At 52.8% G+C, this 15,273-nt stretch overlaps 1 protein-coding gene across 2 annotated transcripts in view; it reads left to right on the top strand.

Moving 5' to 3' along the window:
• LPCAT3 (lysophosphatidylcholine acyltransferase 3) overlaps window positions 1-15,273 on the top strand; it is a 30,364-nt gene that overhangs the window by 12,824 nt on the left and 2,267 nt on the right. For both annotated transcript variants that reach the window (XM_040978829.1, XM_040978830.1), the window contains exons 2-7: window positions 11,433-11,540; window positions 12,564-12,670; window positions 13,217-13,310; window positions 13,424-13,461; window positions 13,871-14,049; window positions 14,723-14,831. In XM_040978829.1, coding sequence (XP_040834763.1) covers window positions 11,433-11,540; window positions 12,564-12,670; window positions 13,217-13,310; window positions 13,424-13,461; window positions 13,871-14,049; window positions 14,723-14,831 — 635 coding nt within the window. The remainder of the gene's footprint in view (window positions 1-11,432; window positions 11,541-12,563; window positions 12,671-13,216; window positions 13,311-13,423; window positions 13,462-13,870; window positions 14,050-14,722; window positions 14,832-15,273) is intronic.

Raw genomic sequence — 15,273 nt, 5'->3', positions numbered from 1 at the left:
TAGTATTTCTTACTCTTCGTAACAGCCCTTTTTCTCCTTCATAAAGTAACAGCCACCTACTGGTTTCCGCTCATGTTCCCTCATCTTTAGCACAGCTTTGCTTTGAAGATTTGTTCATTTCTTTAAAAGGCCAAGTGACCGAGGAGACGTTCCATCTGATGGTTCACTCCCCAAGTCGCTGCAGTGGTGAGGGCTGAGCCAGGCCCAAGCCAGGATCCTGGAATTTTATTGAAGTCTCACTACTTGAGGGCTCATCCTCTGTTTTCCCAGGCACAATAGCAGGGAGCTGGATTTCAAGCAGAGCAGCCAGGACCCTAACCAGTGCATTGCAGGTGGCACGTGGCAGCTTAACATGCCACACCACAATGACATCCCCAGGGTGGTTTTCATCACCTGTCCTCATCTCTCCCAATCCTGTGTCCTGGCTTTCAGAATGCTTGAAATTTTCACCCTGAGTTAGCTAGTAACCACACATTGAAGGGAGATGGGGTAAAGAATTAGATACATAAAGAAAAATATAAAAGCTCATTTAAGCACTAATATGAAATTGATAAATGTCCTTGGATAGGAATATCAGCAAAGTGACTTTTGTGTCCACAAACAGTTGCAGGAATGTAGATTGTAATCTAGAACTCGGAGAATAATACAGCTATAGCTCTAACAGAACACAGAGCTGGTGCTAGAAAGCCACTTCCCAACCATTGCCAAGCACCACGGTATGCAGCTAAGGTTGTAGAATGGAAATCGGGTGATGTGGATTCTACTTTGGGCTCTGCCGGGTTAACCTTGGGCGTGGCAGTTCTCCGGCCTTCGGGCCTGCGTGCCTGATCCAGTGAAGGGCCTGGGATGGGTGATCTCTAAGGTTTCTCCAGTTCTAAGAATCTGTTCATGCAAACCATTCAGCACATATGACTCATTCTGAGAGGTACAGGATTGCTGGAAAGTGCAAGGTGTGCTGCCGCCCTGCCCTCACTGTCAGCACAGCGTTATCTGTGTGCACAAGGAAGCAGTGCGCACTCCAGAGGGGAGTTCCCGCAGCGCCTCCTGCGTAATCCGCAGGTGCTCCCGCAGCGGGTCGGTGGGCCTCGCTCCTCCTTCCTGTTTGCCTTTTCTCTGTTTTCTAGCCCAGGAAGTCCCAGTTAGATGAAAGAATAAGAAAAAAATGACATGTCTTCAAAGTAGAAATCTTAATGATAATGTTATCATGAAAAAATTTGACCAGGGCAGGCATTTGACACAGCAGTTAAGATACCAGTGAGGACAGGCCCAACCCTTATCAGGAGGCCTGGGTTCAAGAGCCAGCTCCACTAACCTTTTGGGTTTTGTTTTTTATTTATTTTTTTTTAATAAAGCTGGGCTTTTGGGTTTTGTTTTGTTTTGTTGTTGTTGTTGTTTTAGATTGATTGATTTTATTGGTAAGGCAAATTTACAGAGAAAAGGTCTTCCATCCTCTGGTTTACTCCCCAAATGGCCACAGTGGCTAAAGCTGAGCTGATCTGGAGCCAGGAGCTTCTTTCAGGTCTCCCTGTGGAGTGCAGTCCCAAGGACTTGGGCCGTCCTCCACTGCTTTTCCAGGCCACAGGCAGGGAGCTGGAGGGCCTCCTGAGACTAGGCTATGCGACAGACATCTGCCAGAGGCCTTTTAAAGTAACTCTTCAACAGACACTAGGACATACCAGTGTCATCACTATTACTTACGCTTGTGTAAGTTGTGGAGGCAGATCTGGGACCCTCAAATCCTGTGTCGCCCATGTCAGAGTCTTAGATTGAGTCCCAGCTCCACCTCTAATCCAGTTCTGCACCCTCTGTGAGGCAGAGCCTGAGCAGTCAAATACCTGGTTCCAATCCCCCACCTGGAAGATCGGGATTGAGCCTCTGGCTCCAGACTCCAGCCAGCCCAGCCCAGCCCAGCCAAGGAGGGAACTTGCAGATGGCAGGTTTTTGTCTGAAATATATGAGACCTCCAGCCATTAAGCAGCTTAATCATCCCGGCCGAGTCCTTCTCCCACATGCAGTCAGCCCTGTTGGGTGCGTGGCTCCCCCTGTCTGCTTTTGTTGAGCTCTTCTCCCACCCCTGCTAATCACTGCCCAGAATGCCTCTCCCGCACTCTGTTCCCGCATTCTCCGTGTCCTGCTCCGCTCTGCCCCACCCTTGGAGTCTCCTCTGGTTCCAAATCCTCCCCATCCCGACACCTCTGGCCTAATGGATTTCTCTCTGAACTCTGCTGCAGTGGCCATTTCCTGCAGTTGTCATCTGTCATAGGACATATTCAAAATTCCTTTTGTCTATCTAAAAAATAAGCTCCTTGGAGTAAAAAGCACTTCTTCTGCCGTATTCCCTGTAATGCCTGGCACAGTGCTAACCACATAATGGGTGCTTAATGCATGTTTTATTATTGACTGTCTAAAGTTCAGAGCAATTGTTTACTCGTTCCTCCATGCTCTCAGCAAATATTTTAAATTATTTACTTGAAAGACAGAGCTCTCAACCACCTGCCCAGTCCCTAACTGCCCGCATGGCCAGGGCTCAGCAGACCCGAACCAGACAGCCCCGACATGGGAGCAGGAGCCATGGACACTGTCTCCCTGGGGCTGCATTAGTAGGAAGCCAGAACCAGGAGCCAGGATTGGAACGAAGGTCCTTCTGTGTGGGACATGGGGGGTCTTAACCAGTGCCTTACCCCACCAAGCTGAACGCCAACCCCAGCAAGTGTATTTGAGAATTGATGTAATAGGCACTGGGTACAGTAGGGAGCGAAATAGATGACAGTGCTGTCCCAGAACCACTGAGAAGTCAGTAAAATACACAGTATGTTCAAGAGTGAGAAGTGCTGAGGGAAAAAAACGGAATGCGAAGGTGCAGGGAGGCGGGTTACGGTTTTAGCTAAGATGGTCAGCGCAGTCTTCACAGTTAAGCGACAGTTTGCCAAAGATGTGAAGTGCAAGGACCGGAACTTAACCTGGAGAAAAAGCGTTCCAGTGAAGGAACCAATATCGTGAAGAGTCTGAGGCTCTGCCTGCCTGGCGGTCCAGAAAGGAATAGCTCTGTGCAGCGGCAGAGGCCAGTGGCTGGGAGGGAAGGAGCCAGTCCGGAGGTTGGGGTGGGACTTTGACTCCCACCGAGGCGGGAGGCCTTCAGAGCTCTGAGCAAAAGCAGGAACTGGCCTGAACTCTGCTCTGAGAACTACCTGGAGGGCAGCCAGAGATGATGGCCCAGAGGGAAGCAGGACAGGTGAAGAGGGCAAGGCAGGTGCTGGGTCTGCTTGGAACGTAGAGCAGACACAGTCCGTGGGCTGGACCGGGGACAGAGTGCAGCAAGGTCAAGAATGACTGAGCAAACATGAAGATAAGATGCTGTCTGGTGAATTGGGGAAGGCTGAATGGGAAGGAAGTTTAGCAGGCTGTGAGAAGGATTTGGCACCTGTTGAAGTACGGGGGAACCTTAGGCACGCACATGCTTGACATGTCAGCAGATACTGCAGGCACAGAACTCGGGGCAAGGGCTCATGATGAACGCTTGGAGACTCCAGTCTATGGATGTTAAAGCACGTGACTGAATGAGAGTCCCAAGCACTGCGATCGTACTGATTGAGCACTTGTTGTGTGCAAACAAGGAATCAGAGAGATTGATTAAACAGCCAGTGTTAGGTGACAGGTGGGAAGTGGAGGACCCAGAATTCAAACTGAGGCTCAACTTCACTCCAATCTCCATGTTCTAACCATCCAGTGCCATAATTAATGGTATATTCCAATTTAGACAGCATGCTCTTGGCAAGCCATAATCAGTATCTTTATAAAATGTTATGAATCCTGTAGAGATGCAGACGGAGGAGAATCCTCCGTCATTTGATTGTCATTTGATTGTCACACTCAAATGAAGATTAGAGTCAGGAACACCCATAGCCACTTGCCCCAGAATTCTGATAAGGCCTGCTGTACTTCGCCCTAACTTTGAGTCTGTGTGTTTAACTTAGCACTGTGTAACCCCATGAGATACGCTGTCTCCCTCCATTCCTGACTAAGGGAGATGCTGTTAGTGCCCCCGTTCCACATTACAAAGCTGAGGCTCATTGTTGAACAGCTATTGAATGTCAGTAGCCTTGGGTCAATCAGTCAGAAGCTAAGGTGAGCAGGGCAGTGTGCTGTCAGAGCTCTAAAGGCATGCAAGACTTTAGGAAAGGAGATGTGAACATGGGAAAATCTTAATGCAGAACTCTGCCTTTCAAGGAAAATTTTGCTTGTTCTTATTTTATGTGAAAGGCACAGAGACAGAGAGAGAGATCTTCAGTCACACTGGCAGGGGCTGGAGCAGGCTGAAGCCTGGGACTGCATCTGGAATCAGCAATGGAGCATGGCCCAAGGCAAGGCATGCCAATACAGGCAGTGGGGACTGAGGCAGCACCTTCACCACCACCCTACATGGCTGGCAGACTTTGAGTCTCGTGCTTAGGAACTGGGAGCAGCTGTGTAGTCAGCTGGTACCCATTGGTAGTTCCTGAGCAGAAGTTGAAGATTAATCTGGTATAAACCTGCTGGGAGTGTGTGACTGCCCACAGCAAGCAGGTGGGAGACATTGTAAGAGTTCAAGATCGAAGTACTTGAGAGCCTTTACCACAGATGCAGCCCACAAAATGGAGTGGTTGATGGTGAGAGATGTGGAGGGTCTGAGGCCTAGAAATGGGGAACCCAAGACAACCTCCAGGGTGTGGATGTGGTTGTGCGGCCTAGGGAATGCCCACACCACTGATGGACAGAAAAAGGAGCCAAGAGAAGACAGATTTAGAAAGAAAATGATGCTTTAGATGTGCGCAGCTTGAGATGGTATAAAATACCAAATTACAGGCGTCCACTGAGGAAGTAGGAAGTGTGGAGCTAAAACTTTTGAGAAGTTAGGACTAAAGTTAGAACTCATATAATAATCGTATTAAGTCACAGGAGAACAGATAAATTTCCCAAAAGGCACTATAGCAAGGCTGGTCAGGAGCCAAGGCCAGCTCCTAAATATGGAAGTCAGCCATGTTTAGGAGCCAGGACCAAAAGGCTTTGTTCCAAGGGGAAGAGGGAGATGGATGAGGGCACCGCAGACAGGTTGAGCCAGCCAGCAGCCCCTGTAGCTGGTGAAATAAGCATAGAAGTGAGAGTAAATGGTTAGGAACTTGTGTAGCAGTTTGCCAGCCCCGCCGCCCTGACACTCTCACCCCTATATTTTATAAAAATACTGTAACTTATCAAAGCATTGATCCATTGTTGATGGGAAAACCAACAAACCACTGTGCCCCTCACTGAGAAGTGTGGGATTAAAGAATAAAAGGAACGGGAGGTCCACTCCCAGCTATCCAGCCCAGAGAACTGAGAACACACTTTCACATCAAAAGCAGCAATGCTTATAGCCGCATTTTCCAAAGCACTAAAAACTATAAAAGCAGCCCATCCCAGAGTCAGCTAATGTACCCAGGCACACTCCGGGTACAAAGGAGTGGCACTCAGCCATCAGAAGGAGTGAGTGCAACAGCACACTGCTATGCTTCCTTCCTAATGTAGCAGGCATGGTGGACAGTACCCTCAGTAACAGACATCGCCGGAGGTCCCCAGGAATTTTCAAAAGTGTAAATTGATCCTCAGATCACAAAACTGGAATACGGCCCTATGCACTATAGATGCTGCACCCTGTCCGTGTCTGGGTGGTATCGGGTAATGTGTTCTGTCTTCTGTAGAACTGGTCTCTGAGCCAACACATAGCCATCCTGTCCGATTCCGCCTGCTCCCTCACGCTCTCCAAAACCAGCTCTGATTTCCATTCCCCAGGGTCTTAGGAGCCACTGACTAATTGACTGGGGCCAGGGCATGAGCAGTCTATTGAGGGGAACGCCGCCACCTTGGGCTTCCTAAGTGATTTCACGACTGCTGTCACGGGAAGGAGTTGTCCCAGCACTGCAGCGTTGGGCTAGACACGCTCTGGAGCACGGACATCTCTCGGGACTGTGGTCACGGCTGCCACTGCGGAGCACAGCTGTGCATCCTCCACCTGCGTGGAGAGGCTGGTGCTGGTGTGCCCTGCTGGCTGCCTTCGCAGCCGCAGCATCTGCACGACCTGGTTGTTGCCCTCAGAGGTGGTTCTCAGGGCTGGAGTGTACTTCAGGTCATGAGGCCTTCCAAAAGGAGGCTCTCTGAGCAGCCTGGTTAAACCCAAGTCTGGGGCTGTGAAACGGGAGATGCCAGCCCCTGGCCTTGGGCATGGAACTAGACGCCCCCCCCACACACACACACCACCCCTGCAATCCCCTTCACACCAGGATGCCAGGAAGGCCAGGCCTCGGCCCTGGCAGCATGGCCAGATGGCTCCACTTCCCTGGCCCAGCAGGGCTCAGACTTCAGAGGGCGAGAGGTGAGGTGGGGGTGCTTGCATGGCCCTGGGTGGATTTTGTAGGCTCTGCTGGAACCCTGGCGCCCACGGAAAAACACTGAGACCCAGAAGCAGCTTGTGGGAGCATGGCCTCCCTAGAAACAGCCCCGTTCCTCAGGGGCTGCCTGGACAGCTGGCTCCAGAGCCTGCTGAGCTGAGAGGGGGCCAGGAGCGAGGTTCAGTGTTTACACACGCAAAATCAGCCCGGGTTGTCACAGCAACTCCCCGCGCAGTTCCTCTTGCCCGGGCGGCTTCCTTCCAGGCTTTGTCGTCTCTGAAGCCTGTCAGTGCCCTTGGTAACCCGGCCTGCTGTGTTCTTTTTGTTTCTCCGAGTTCTGCATCTCCTCCTCATGTGTGCTTGTCGGCATGCACTTCACCTGCGTGGCATCCACAGCCTCCATTCCCATAAACACCAGATGGCAAAAATGGCCCTTCAGGGTTGCACACCAGCTGTTCTTAGCCCTGAGCGCTGAATCTAAGGACAGCACCCAACACTTTTATTTTTAAAGATTTATTTATTTTTATTGGAAAGTCAGATATACAGAGAGAAAGAGAGACAGACAGCTGTTCCATCTGCTGGTTCACTCCTCAGGCGGCTGCAACAGCCAGAGCTTAGCTGATCTAGAGCCAGGAGCTTTTTCCAGGTCTCCCACACCAGCGCAGAGTCCCAAGGCTTTGGACCATCCTCTTCTGCTTTCCCAGGCCACAGGCAGGGAGCTGGATGGGAGCAGCCAGGACACTAACCATTGCCCATATGGGATCCTGGTACATGCAAGGTGAGCACTTTAGCCACTGGGCTACTGCACCAGGCCCAGCACTCAACACTCTCACTGTACCTTTTTTTACTTTCATCCCTGAAGCCAAGTTATGGGGCAGGTGTTTGGCTGAGAGCCCCGGCTGCCTGCTGGGTGTCCACATTACATATCAGAGTCCCTCCAATTCTGTTCTGCCCTCCTGAGTCCAGCTGCCTACTGTGGGCACTCTGGAGGCAGTGGTAGCCACATGAGTGAAGGATGGCAGTGGATACAGTGTTCCAGCTGCCTAACATGGGGTTCCAGCTCCCTGGCCTAGCTCCAGATGTTGTAAGCATCGGGGTATAAATAGGAGTATTTGCTGTCTCTTTCTGTCTCTCCAGGAAGTAAGTCTCCCTACAGTTCCAATTTCTAAAGACTGCTCTAAATCCAAAACAGGGAGAAGAACTATTATTCTTGGCAGGCATACTGAAAGCTCCAGAAGTGACTGTTGATCCCAGAATAGCAGGGAAAGCAGCCAAAAAGCTCCATGAAATGGGTACAAAATGCAGGAATTCCAGGCGGCGGAGGCCCTAAGAGGGCTGGAGCAGTGTCACACCCCTCAATGGGTCATGCGACTTTGCTACGCACTGGCCACAGCCTGTCCACCAAGATGTTCGGCTCTGCTCAGTTGGAATGAGCCCAGCACTCTGTAGGAAGGATTCAACATGGTTGCAGGGCTCAAGGAGTTCAACTCTTGGAGCTTGCCATCCAGCTCCCTGTTAAGGCCCCTGGGAAAGCAGCAGAAGATGGCCCAAGTAGTCGGGCCCCCGCACCCAAATGGGAGACCCAAAGAAGCTCCTGGCTTCGGCCATTTGGAGAGGGAACCGGAGCGAGAAAGAGAAGCTCTTGGCTGTCCGTAACTTACCCCTCAGTTTCTGAAAGAAGCAGCAGAAGTGGCAGGGGTGGGAAGCTTCTGTTCTGCCCAGGGCCATTTGGGTGTTTATAATACCATCCATGGTTCACACCAAATTACTAGCTTAAAAATTAGCCTGCTGTACAAATCTGTTGAAGTGCTGGGCCCATCTGCGGTCGCCTTGGCAGGGCAGGGCCAGATGCTTTGTGAGCCTCCTGCAGCCTGCGGGCTGGACATTCCCCGCACCAAGACTCCCAGGCATTGGGCCTTATGCTGTGTACTTTATAATACTTGACTAAAACTTGATCTCCTTTCTTTACTTATCCGTCTGGCTGTAAAAGGGTTGTCTCCCTCTGCACTGAACTGGTGATCCTGTATCACATTGTCTCAGCCAACTGGAAAACAAACCTGGGCCGAGCGCTGTGGTGTCGGGGTTGTACCAGCATCCCATATGGGCACCATTCAAATCCCTGCAGTTCCACTTCCAATCCTGCTCCCTGCTATGGCCTGGGAAAGCAGCAGAGGATGACTCAAGTCCCTGGGCCCCGGCACCCACATAGGAGATCCAGAGGAGGCTCCTGGCTGCTGGCTTCAGCCTGGCCTAGCCCTGGCTGTTTCCTATTTGGGGAGTGAACCAGATAATGGAAGATTTCTCTCTCTCTCTCTAACTCTGCCTTTCAAATAAATAAAAGAAAAAGAAAACCATTGGGTCTGGGGTTGTAGCTCTGTGAGTTAATCTGGGTGTGGCAATCCCAGCATCTTATGTCAGAGTGCCACCCAAGTCCTGGCGACCCTGCTTCTGACCTGGCTCTATGCTAATGTGTCCGGAAAGGCAGCAGATGATAGGTCAGGAGCTTGGGCCCCCGTCACTCATGTGGGAAACTAGAATGGAGTTTCCGGTTCCTGGCTTTGGCCTGGCCCAACCCAGGCTACTGAGGACATTCTGGAGAGTGAACCAGCATATGGGAGATACTCAATCCCTCCGTCCCTCCCTCTGCCTTTCAAATAAAAAAGCCTTTTTATTTTTTTTAAAGATTTATTTTATTATTTTTATTGGAAAGGCAGATATACAGAGAGGAGAGACAGAGAGGAAGATCTTCTGTCCGATGATTCACTCCCCAAGTGAGCGCAACGGTCGATGCTATGCCGATCCGAAGCCAGGAGCCTCTTCCGGGTCTCCCACACGGGTGCAGGGTCCCAAAGCTTTGGGCCGTCCTCGACTGCTTTCCCAGGCCACAGGCAGGGAGCTGGATGGGAAGCAGGGCTGCCGGGATTAGAACCGCCGCCCATATGGGATCCCGGGCGTGCAAGGCAAGGACCTTAACCACTGCGCCACCGCGCCAGGCCCAAAAAAGCCTTTTTAAAAAAATTACATGCCTCACCTCCCCCACTATGTGCATAAAATAGCTTCCATGTGGTAAGAATTTCATAAATGCTTGTGAAATAAGTGAACGAGCCCCAGACTTCTCTATAGAATTAACTGCTTGCATGGAGGTGTAAATTTGAGGAATAAATCGGCCCATTATGAGAATAATCATCAAAGAAACACCAGTAAACCCTGGCACCAGGAAAATCGAATGGTTGGTATTCTGCATGTGAATAAATTATATGAGGATACAGGCTGTGTCCATGCTTGCTTTGTTCACAGGGCTGCATTGTCAGGTAGCAGGCAAAGCTGCCTCCTGGAATGCTGGCCTTATCCCACATGGGCACCTGTTCAAAGCCTGACTGCTCCTCTTCCCGTCCAGCTCCCTGCTAGGGGTCTGAAAAAGCAGTAGAGAATGGCCAGGTGCCTGGCCCTGAGCCACGCATGTGGGAGACCCGGCTGAAACTCCTGGTCAGCCTCCCCCAGCCCCGGCTGTTGGAATCATCTGAGGAGTGAAGCAGCAGCTTGAAGATTCTCTTTCTGTAACACTTTCAAGTAAATCTTTTATTTACTTAAGATTTATTTGTTTTTAGTGGAAAGGCAGATTTAGAGAGAGGGGAGACAGATCTTCCATTCGCTGCTTCACTGCCCAGATGGTCACAGCAGCCAGAGCTGAGCCGATCTGAAGCCAGAAGCTTCTTCCAGGTCTCCTGCATAGGTGCAGGGTCCCTAGCATTGGGCCATCCTCCACTGTTTTCCCAGGCCACAGCAGGGAGCTGGCTGGGAAATGGAGTATCCAGGATACGAACCAGTGCATATATGAGATCCCAGGACTTTGCGGGAGGGTGGGGAGATTAGCCAACCAGGTCAGTCATTGCATTGGGCCCCAAATAAACCTTTTTAAAGACCGAAAGATAAACAGTGAAAATGACCATAGAAGGATATAAGCGTATGTACAATGTGATTATCCAAAAAATCGGAGCACTTTCTGTATGACAACTTTGTAAGCACAGCTGAATTCCCCGAGCTCATGAGGAACTGTACTGCCCGCAGTAAACTGCCACTTGTCATTTAAAAGCAAGAATCACAGCAGATGCAAGCCATAGCCAACTCAAGAGTGCCCAGTGTGACAGGCCAGCAAGACAGTGGGGTGCCCCAGCAAGCACAGCGGGAGGCGTCCACTGGTGACACGCAGCAGCCTGGCCGTGCAGTGGACCGCTGGTGACACGCAGCAGCAGCCTGGCCATGCAGTGGACCGCTGGTGACACGCAGCAGCAGCCTGGCCATGCAGTGGACCGCTGGTGACACGCAGCAGCCTGGCCGTGTAGAGGACCACACCGGTTGTAGTTTAAGAACACTAAGTATACCACCCCCATGTGAACTCAGCCAGCAGCCCTGGGCCCTGTGTTCCAGCCCCCGCCATCTGGAGGTCCCTATTGTCTCCCGGGGTCTCGACGCCCTACTCTGGGTCATGGTTGAGAAGGCATTCTCCCAGTGCACCAACAGGGATTTTACAACGTGGTCACTGCCCAGCTGTCGGGAGGGGGAGGGGTATCTGTGAACCAGGCATCTGGTAACTGCAGGGCGTGTGGGCATGCACACACAGTGCTCATTCAGGGTCCGTGCTGTGCGTGGCCAACATCACAATCAGATGGTACTGTGCTGACAGGACACGTCACAGAGTGTAAATTTTTTCTGTAAAACTACACTTGTGTTTCTGGGGTGTGGTTGGGCATCTTGAGTTCCTTGGATATTTAATTCCATGATGAGAAAATCCGCAGCAATAGTTAAGAGGCTGTGAGTGAAAGGTGGTGTTGGGGGCCTGTTCCAGATAACCTCTTTACAAGTCGTCTTCCCCAGGCCCCAGTTTAGGGGTGCTGTTACGTCTGCTCTGCTGACATTCATGCCATGCATGCGTTTTTCTCTCCAGGCCAAGTTTCATGCCCGATAAACAGCCAAGCCACTCCCCGGTTGGCACCAGGCCCAAGTAACCGTTTCCCATCTCTGCCCATCCAGGTTACCCCTTCGCCTTGTTTTACCGGCATTACCTTTTCTACAAGGAGAGCTACCTCATCCATCTCTACCACACCTTCACCGGCCTCTCCATTGCCTATTTTAACTTTGGTGAGTGGCTTGTGGGCGGTGCCAGTGCGGTGCCAGGGAGCCTGGACGACTCAGACTCCAGAATCTCCTCGAGAGAACCTGGTGGGTCGAGGAGTTAGAATGCCCTGCTCGCTTAGAGGGTCCAGTGGACAGGAACACCGTGAAACATTTCTTTTATGCTGTTACGGACACTCTGATCAGAAAAAAAGCACTGGGAACATGGTGCCCCTGGCAGCCCCTGCCACAGAGAGCCTGCAGGTCCCCTGGCATAGCTCTGACCAAGGGCACCCCCACACTCCATGCGCAGGCATGCTCAGTTCCCAGTGTGCTCTCCTCCTTCATCTGCATCCCTTCCGCTAATACCTAGGAGTTTTCTAGAAAAAGATCCTAATACCCAAGTTTCCTTTTTAAAATGTATTTTCAAGATTATTAAGAAATTTACAGATAAAAGGAGAAAGATCTTGAATCCACTGATTTACTCCCCAAATGGCCACAACAGCCAGAGCTGAGCCAGTCTGAAGCCAGGAGCCCGGAACTTCCTCCAGGTCTCCCATGCAGGTGCAGGATCCCAAAGCTTTGGGCTGTCCTCCACTGCTTTCCCAGGCCACAAGCAGGGAGCTGGATGGCAATTAAAGCACCAGGACATGAACTGGCACCCACATAGGATCCCAACAGTTATAAGGCAAAGGATTTAGTCACCCTGGGCCCCTGAGGTGAGTAAGCAGGAAGTTGGATTGCAAGTGGCACAGCCTGGACTTGAATCAACACTGTAATATGGGATGCCAATATCTGAAGTGGTACTTTACTGGCACTAGGACCTCAACTAGTTGACCCCCCCATTGCTGCCTCCCAGGGGCCCTTAGCAGGAAGCTGGATCAGAAGTGAAATAGCTTGGGCTCAAACCCAGGCCAAGTGAGATGCCAGCATCCCAAGGAGCAGGTTGGCCCACTCCACCACAATATCCAGACCAACATTTTCTTTTCCTGTGTGCTTTGTGTTGGAGGTCTCAGGGTGAGGCTCGATCCTGCTCTTCTCTGATTCCAGGATCCCAGTTCTACCACTCCCTGCTATGTATCGTGCTGCAGTTCCTCATCCTGCGCCTCATGGGCCGCACCATCACTGCCGTGCTCACCACCTTCTGTGTCCAGATGGTGAGCGGCTCTCCCCAGCTGAGGCCCTGGCCGCCCACAGCACAGGGCGGGGGGTTGGAGGGGACTTGGGGTGAGGAACGCAGGGCAGGAGAGCCCCCGGCATCTCTCCCCTTCTCCCAGCACCGAGCAGAGTGCCCCAGGCTCAGGGGGCCCTCCCTGCCAGGGAAGATCCTTGGAACCCACACTAGGGTTCACCCAGATGTCCAGGAGGGAAGGCCGGGGAGGGCAAGGCCGGGGAGGGACTGAGCATGAGCGGACGTGGCCAAGCTTGGACAGCTGCATCTCTCTGGGAAAGCTGGAGGTCTCTGCCCGTGACCCCCCGCACGGCTCTCCTCCCGAAGCTCTGCAAGCTCTCATCGATGGTGCCCGGAGACAGGGAGAACGCAAGCGCACAGGGACCAGAGCAGGGGCTGGGCAGGAGACAGGAGGAAGGTGGGAGGTGGATTAAGACAAGCATGAAGAAAAGTTAAGAAACCCATGGTTTTTCCTTGTACCGTACGTGCTCCATGAGCCTCCTGAAGAGCCCCACACACTTCCCTCCTCCAGGCCTACCTTCTCGCAGGGTATTATTACACGGCCACTGGCAACTACGACATCAAGTGGACAATGCCTCACTGCGTCCTGACCTTGAAGCTGATCGGTGAGTGCCGTCCCCGGGAGGCCTCCTAGGCGCCCTCCCGCCCGGGCTGTGCTCAGCGCACACACCACTGGCTGCTCCCCTCTGCTCCACCCACACCTCCTCTCTCTGCTCAGGTCTGGCCATCGACTACTTTGACGGAGGGAAGCTGCAGGTAAGCACCAGCTCCTCTGCAGAGAGGTGCACTCCAGCCTGACCCGGTGGGAAGGAGACAGACCCCAGAGCCCACTGCAGTGGCAGGGCCTCTCTCCCCATCCCAGCCTGTGCGATCGCCATTGCAGAGCGTGAGGATCCCAGCCCTCACTGGCCCAGGAGCCAGCTCTGGCACAAAGTCCAGAGAACAGTGCCAACAAGGGACTTGGGAGAGCAGCAGCAGCAGCCCCTGGCACTCCGCTCCCCCACACTCCCCCATTGCCACCTCAAGCAACCACTCTGTTTACCCCCCCAAAGAGAAGGCTGTTTGGAGAAACCCAGGCAGTGGGGCACTCGGGTGGGACACGCAGACTGGCTCCCGGAAGGAGATTCGAGGCTGTCCTGAACCATTCATTCTCTTCTCGGCGTAGAGCTCCTTGTCCTCGGAGCAACAGAAATATGCCATTCGGGGTGTCCCTTCCCTGCTGGAAGTTGCTGGTTTCTCCTACTTCTATGGGGCCTTCTTGGTAGGGCCCCAGTTCTCAATGAACCACTACATGAAGCTGGTGCAGGGACAGCTGACTGACATACCAGGGAAGATACCAAACAGGTAATTGCCCCTCTTGGTCAAAACCTCTGTAGGTTTCTTGCCCAGTGCCAAGTCACACCTGCCGTGCCCCTCTTGAGGGCTAGATGTGGCCTGCCTCACACTGTGGCCTGGCCCTGGCACACAGCCCCATACTGTACCATACCCAGGCACAGCCGGTGGTGGGCCCCCATCAGCCTGCCCTGCTGACCCCATGGTACAAACAGGAAATGCACTTTGGTGCCACAGGATTCTGCCCAGACCAGTGAGGCCTGTGCCTTTAATGCACATGCTCGTTAGAGAAACGGTATCAACTGTGAAATATGTAAAAGTGTACACAGATGTGTATCTGCAGAGGATGCGGGCTTCTAAGTGCCGTCACTGAGAACTTGCCTGCGTCTCGGGCATCAGTTCACCCAGGCCAGGGAGGAGCAGACTGCACACAGGTTCTGGTTAGCGCAGCCACCCTGAATTTTCTGTCCTAATGCAGACCGACAGCCCCCTGCCAGCCCTGGCACCCTGGAGGGGCCAGAACGCCCCAATGCCCTCCTTCCCCAAAGCATTCATCAGCTTGCAGTGCCCTTCCTGGGAGCTGCCCACACTGGGAGGACACCCTTCCTTGCAGCAGTGGGGGCCATGGGTAGCAGAGCCCCCATGCCAGGCCCTGCAGCCCGTGACCCCTCCTCTTGCCTTCCAGCACCGTGCCTGCTCTCAAACGCCTCAGTCTGGGCCTCGTCTACCTGGTGGGCTACACTCTGCTCAGCCCCCACATCACAGAAGACTATCTCATCACCGAGGACTATGACGTGAGTGGCTCCACGGACACATGCTCGCTCCAGGCAGCCAAGCCATGTTCAGCAGCCAGCACTGAACGTCCTTCATGGGCTGGGCCACTCGGAGCACCCCTTCTCCTTGAACAGCCTGCCTCACTCCCACCCCGGCCCCTGTCCGATTCGTCCTGGGAGCCAGCCGGGAGCTGAGGGAGGGGAAGTGCTGGCTGCTGCTCCTGCCCAGCCAGAAGGCTTGTGCCACTTCCATGCTCATTCTGGATTGCCTACTAACATGAACGTCCGACAGACGTCAAGCTGAGCTGGACCCACTGGTTTCAAAAGTGCTCATCTTGTGTGAAAGCAAGCAAAGCGATTCGGGATGATGCTGGGGGGTCCTCCAAGGAGCAGGAGGTGCCTGATGTTCACTAGGCCCCGTTTGTGCAGGCAGTGGCATCTGACAGCTGGCTCCCTGGCTGCG

The sequence above is a fragment of the Ochotona curzoniae genome, unplaced genomic scaffold, assembly GCF_017591425.1.
Source record: "Ochotona curzoniae isolate NIBS_2020 unplaced genomic scaffold, NIBS_Ocur_1.0 contig_2927, whole genome shotgun sequence".
NCBI classification, from domain to species: Eukaryota; Metazoa; Chordata; class Mammalia; order Lagomorpha; family Ochotonidae; genus Ochotona; species Ochotona curzoniae.
Note: the sequence above shows the minus strand (reverse complement) of the source record. Positions and strands in the feature narration are given on the sequence as shown.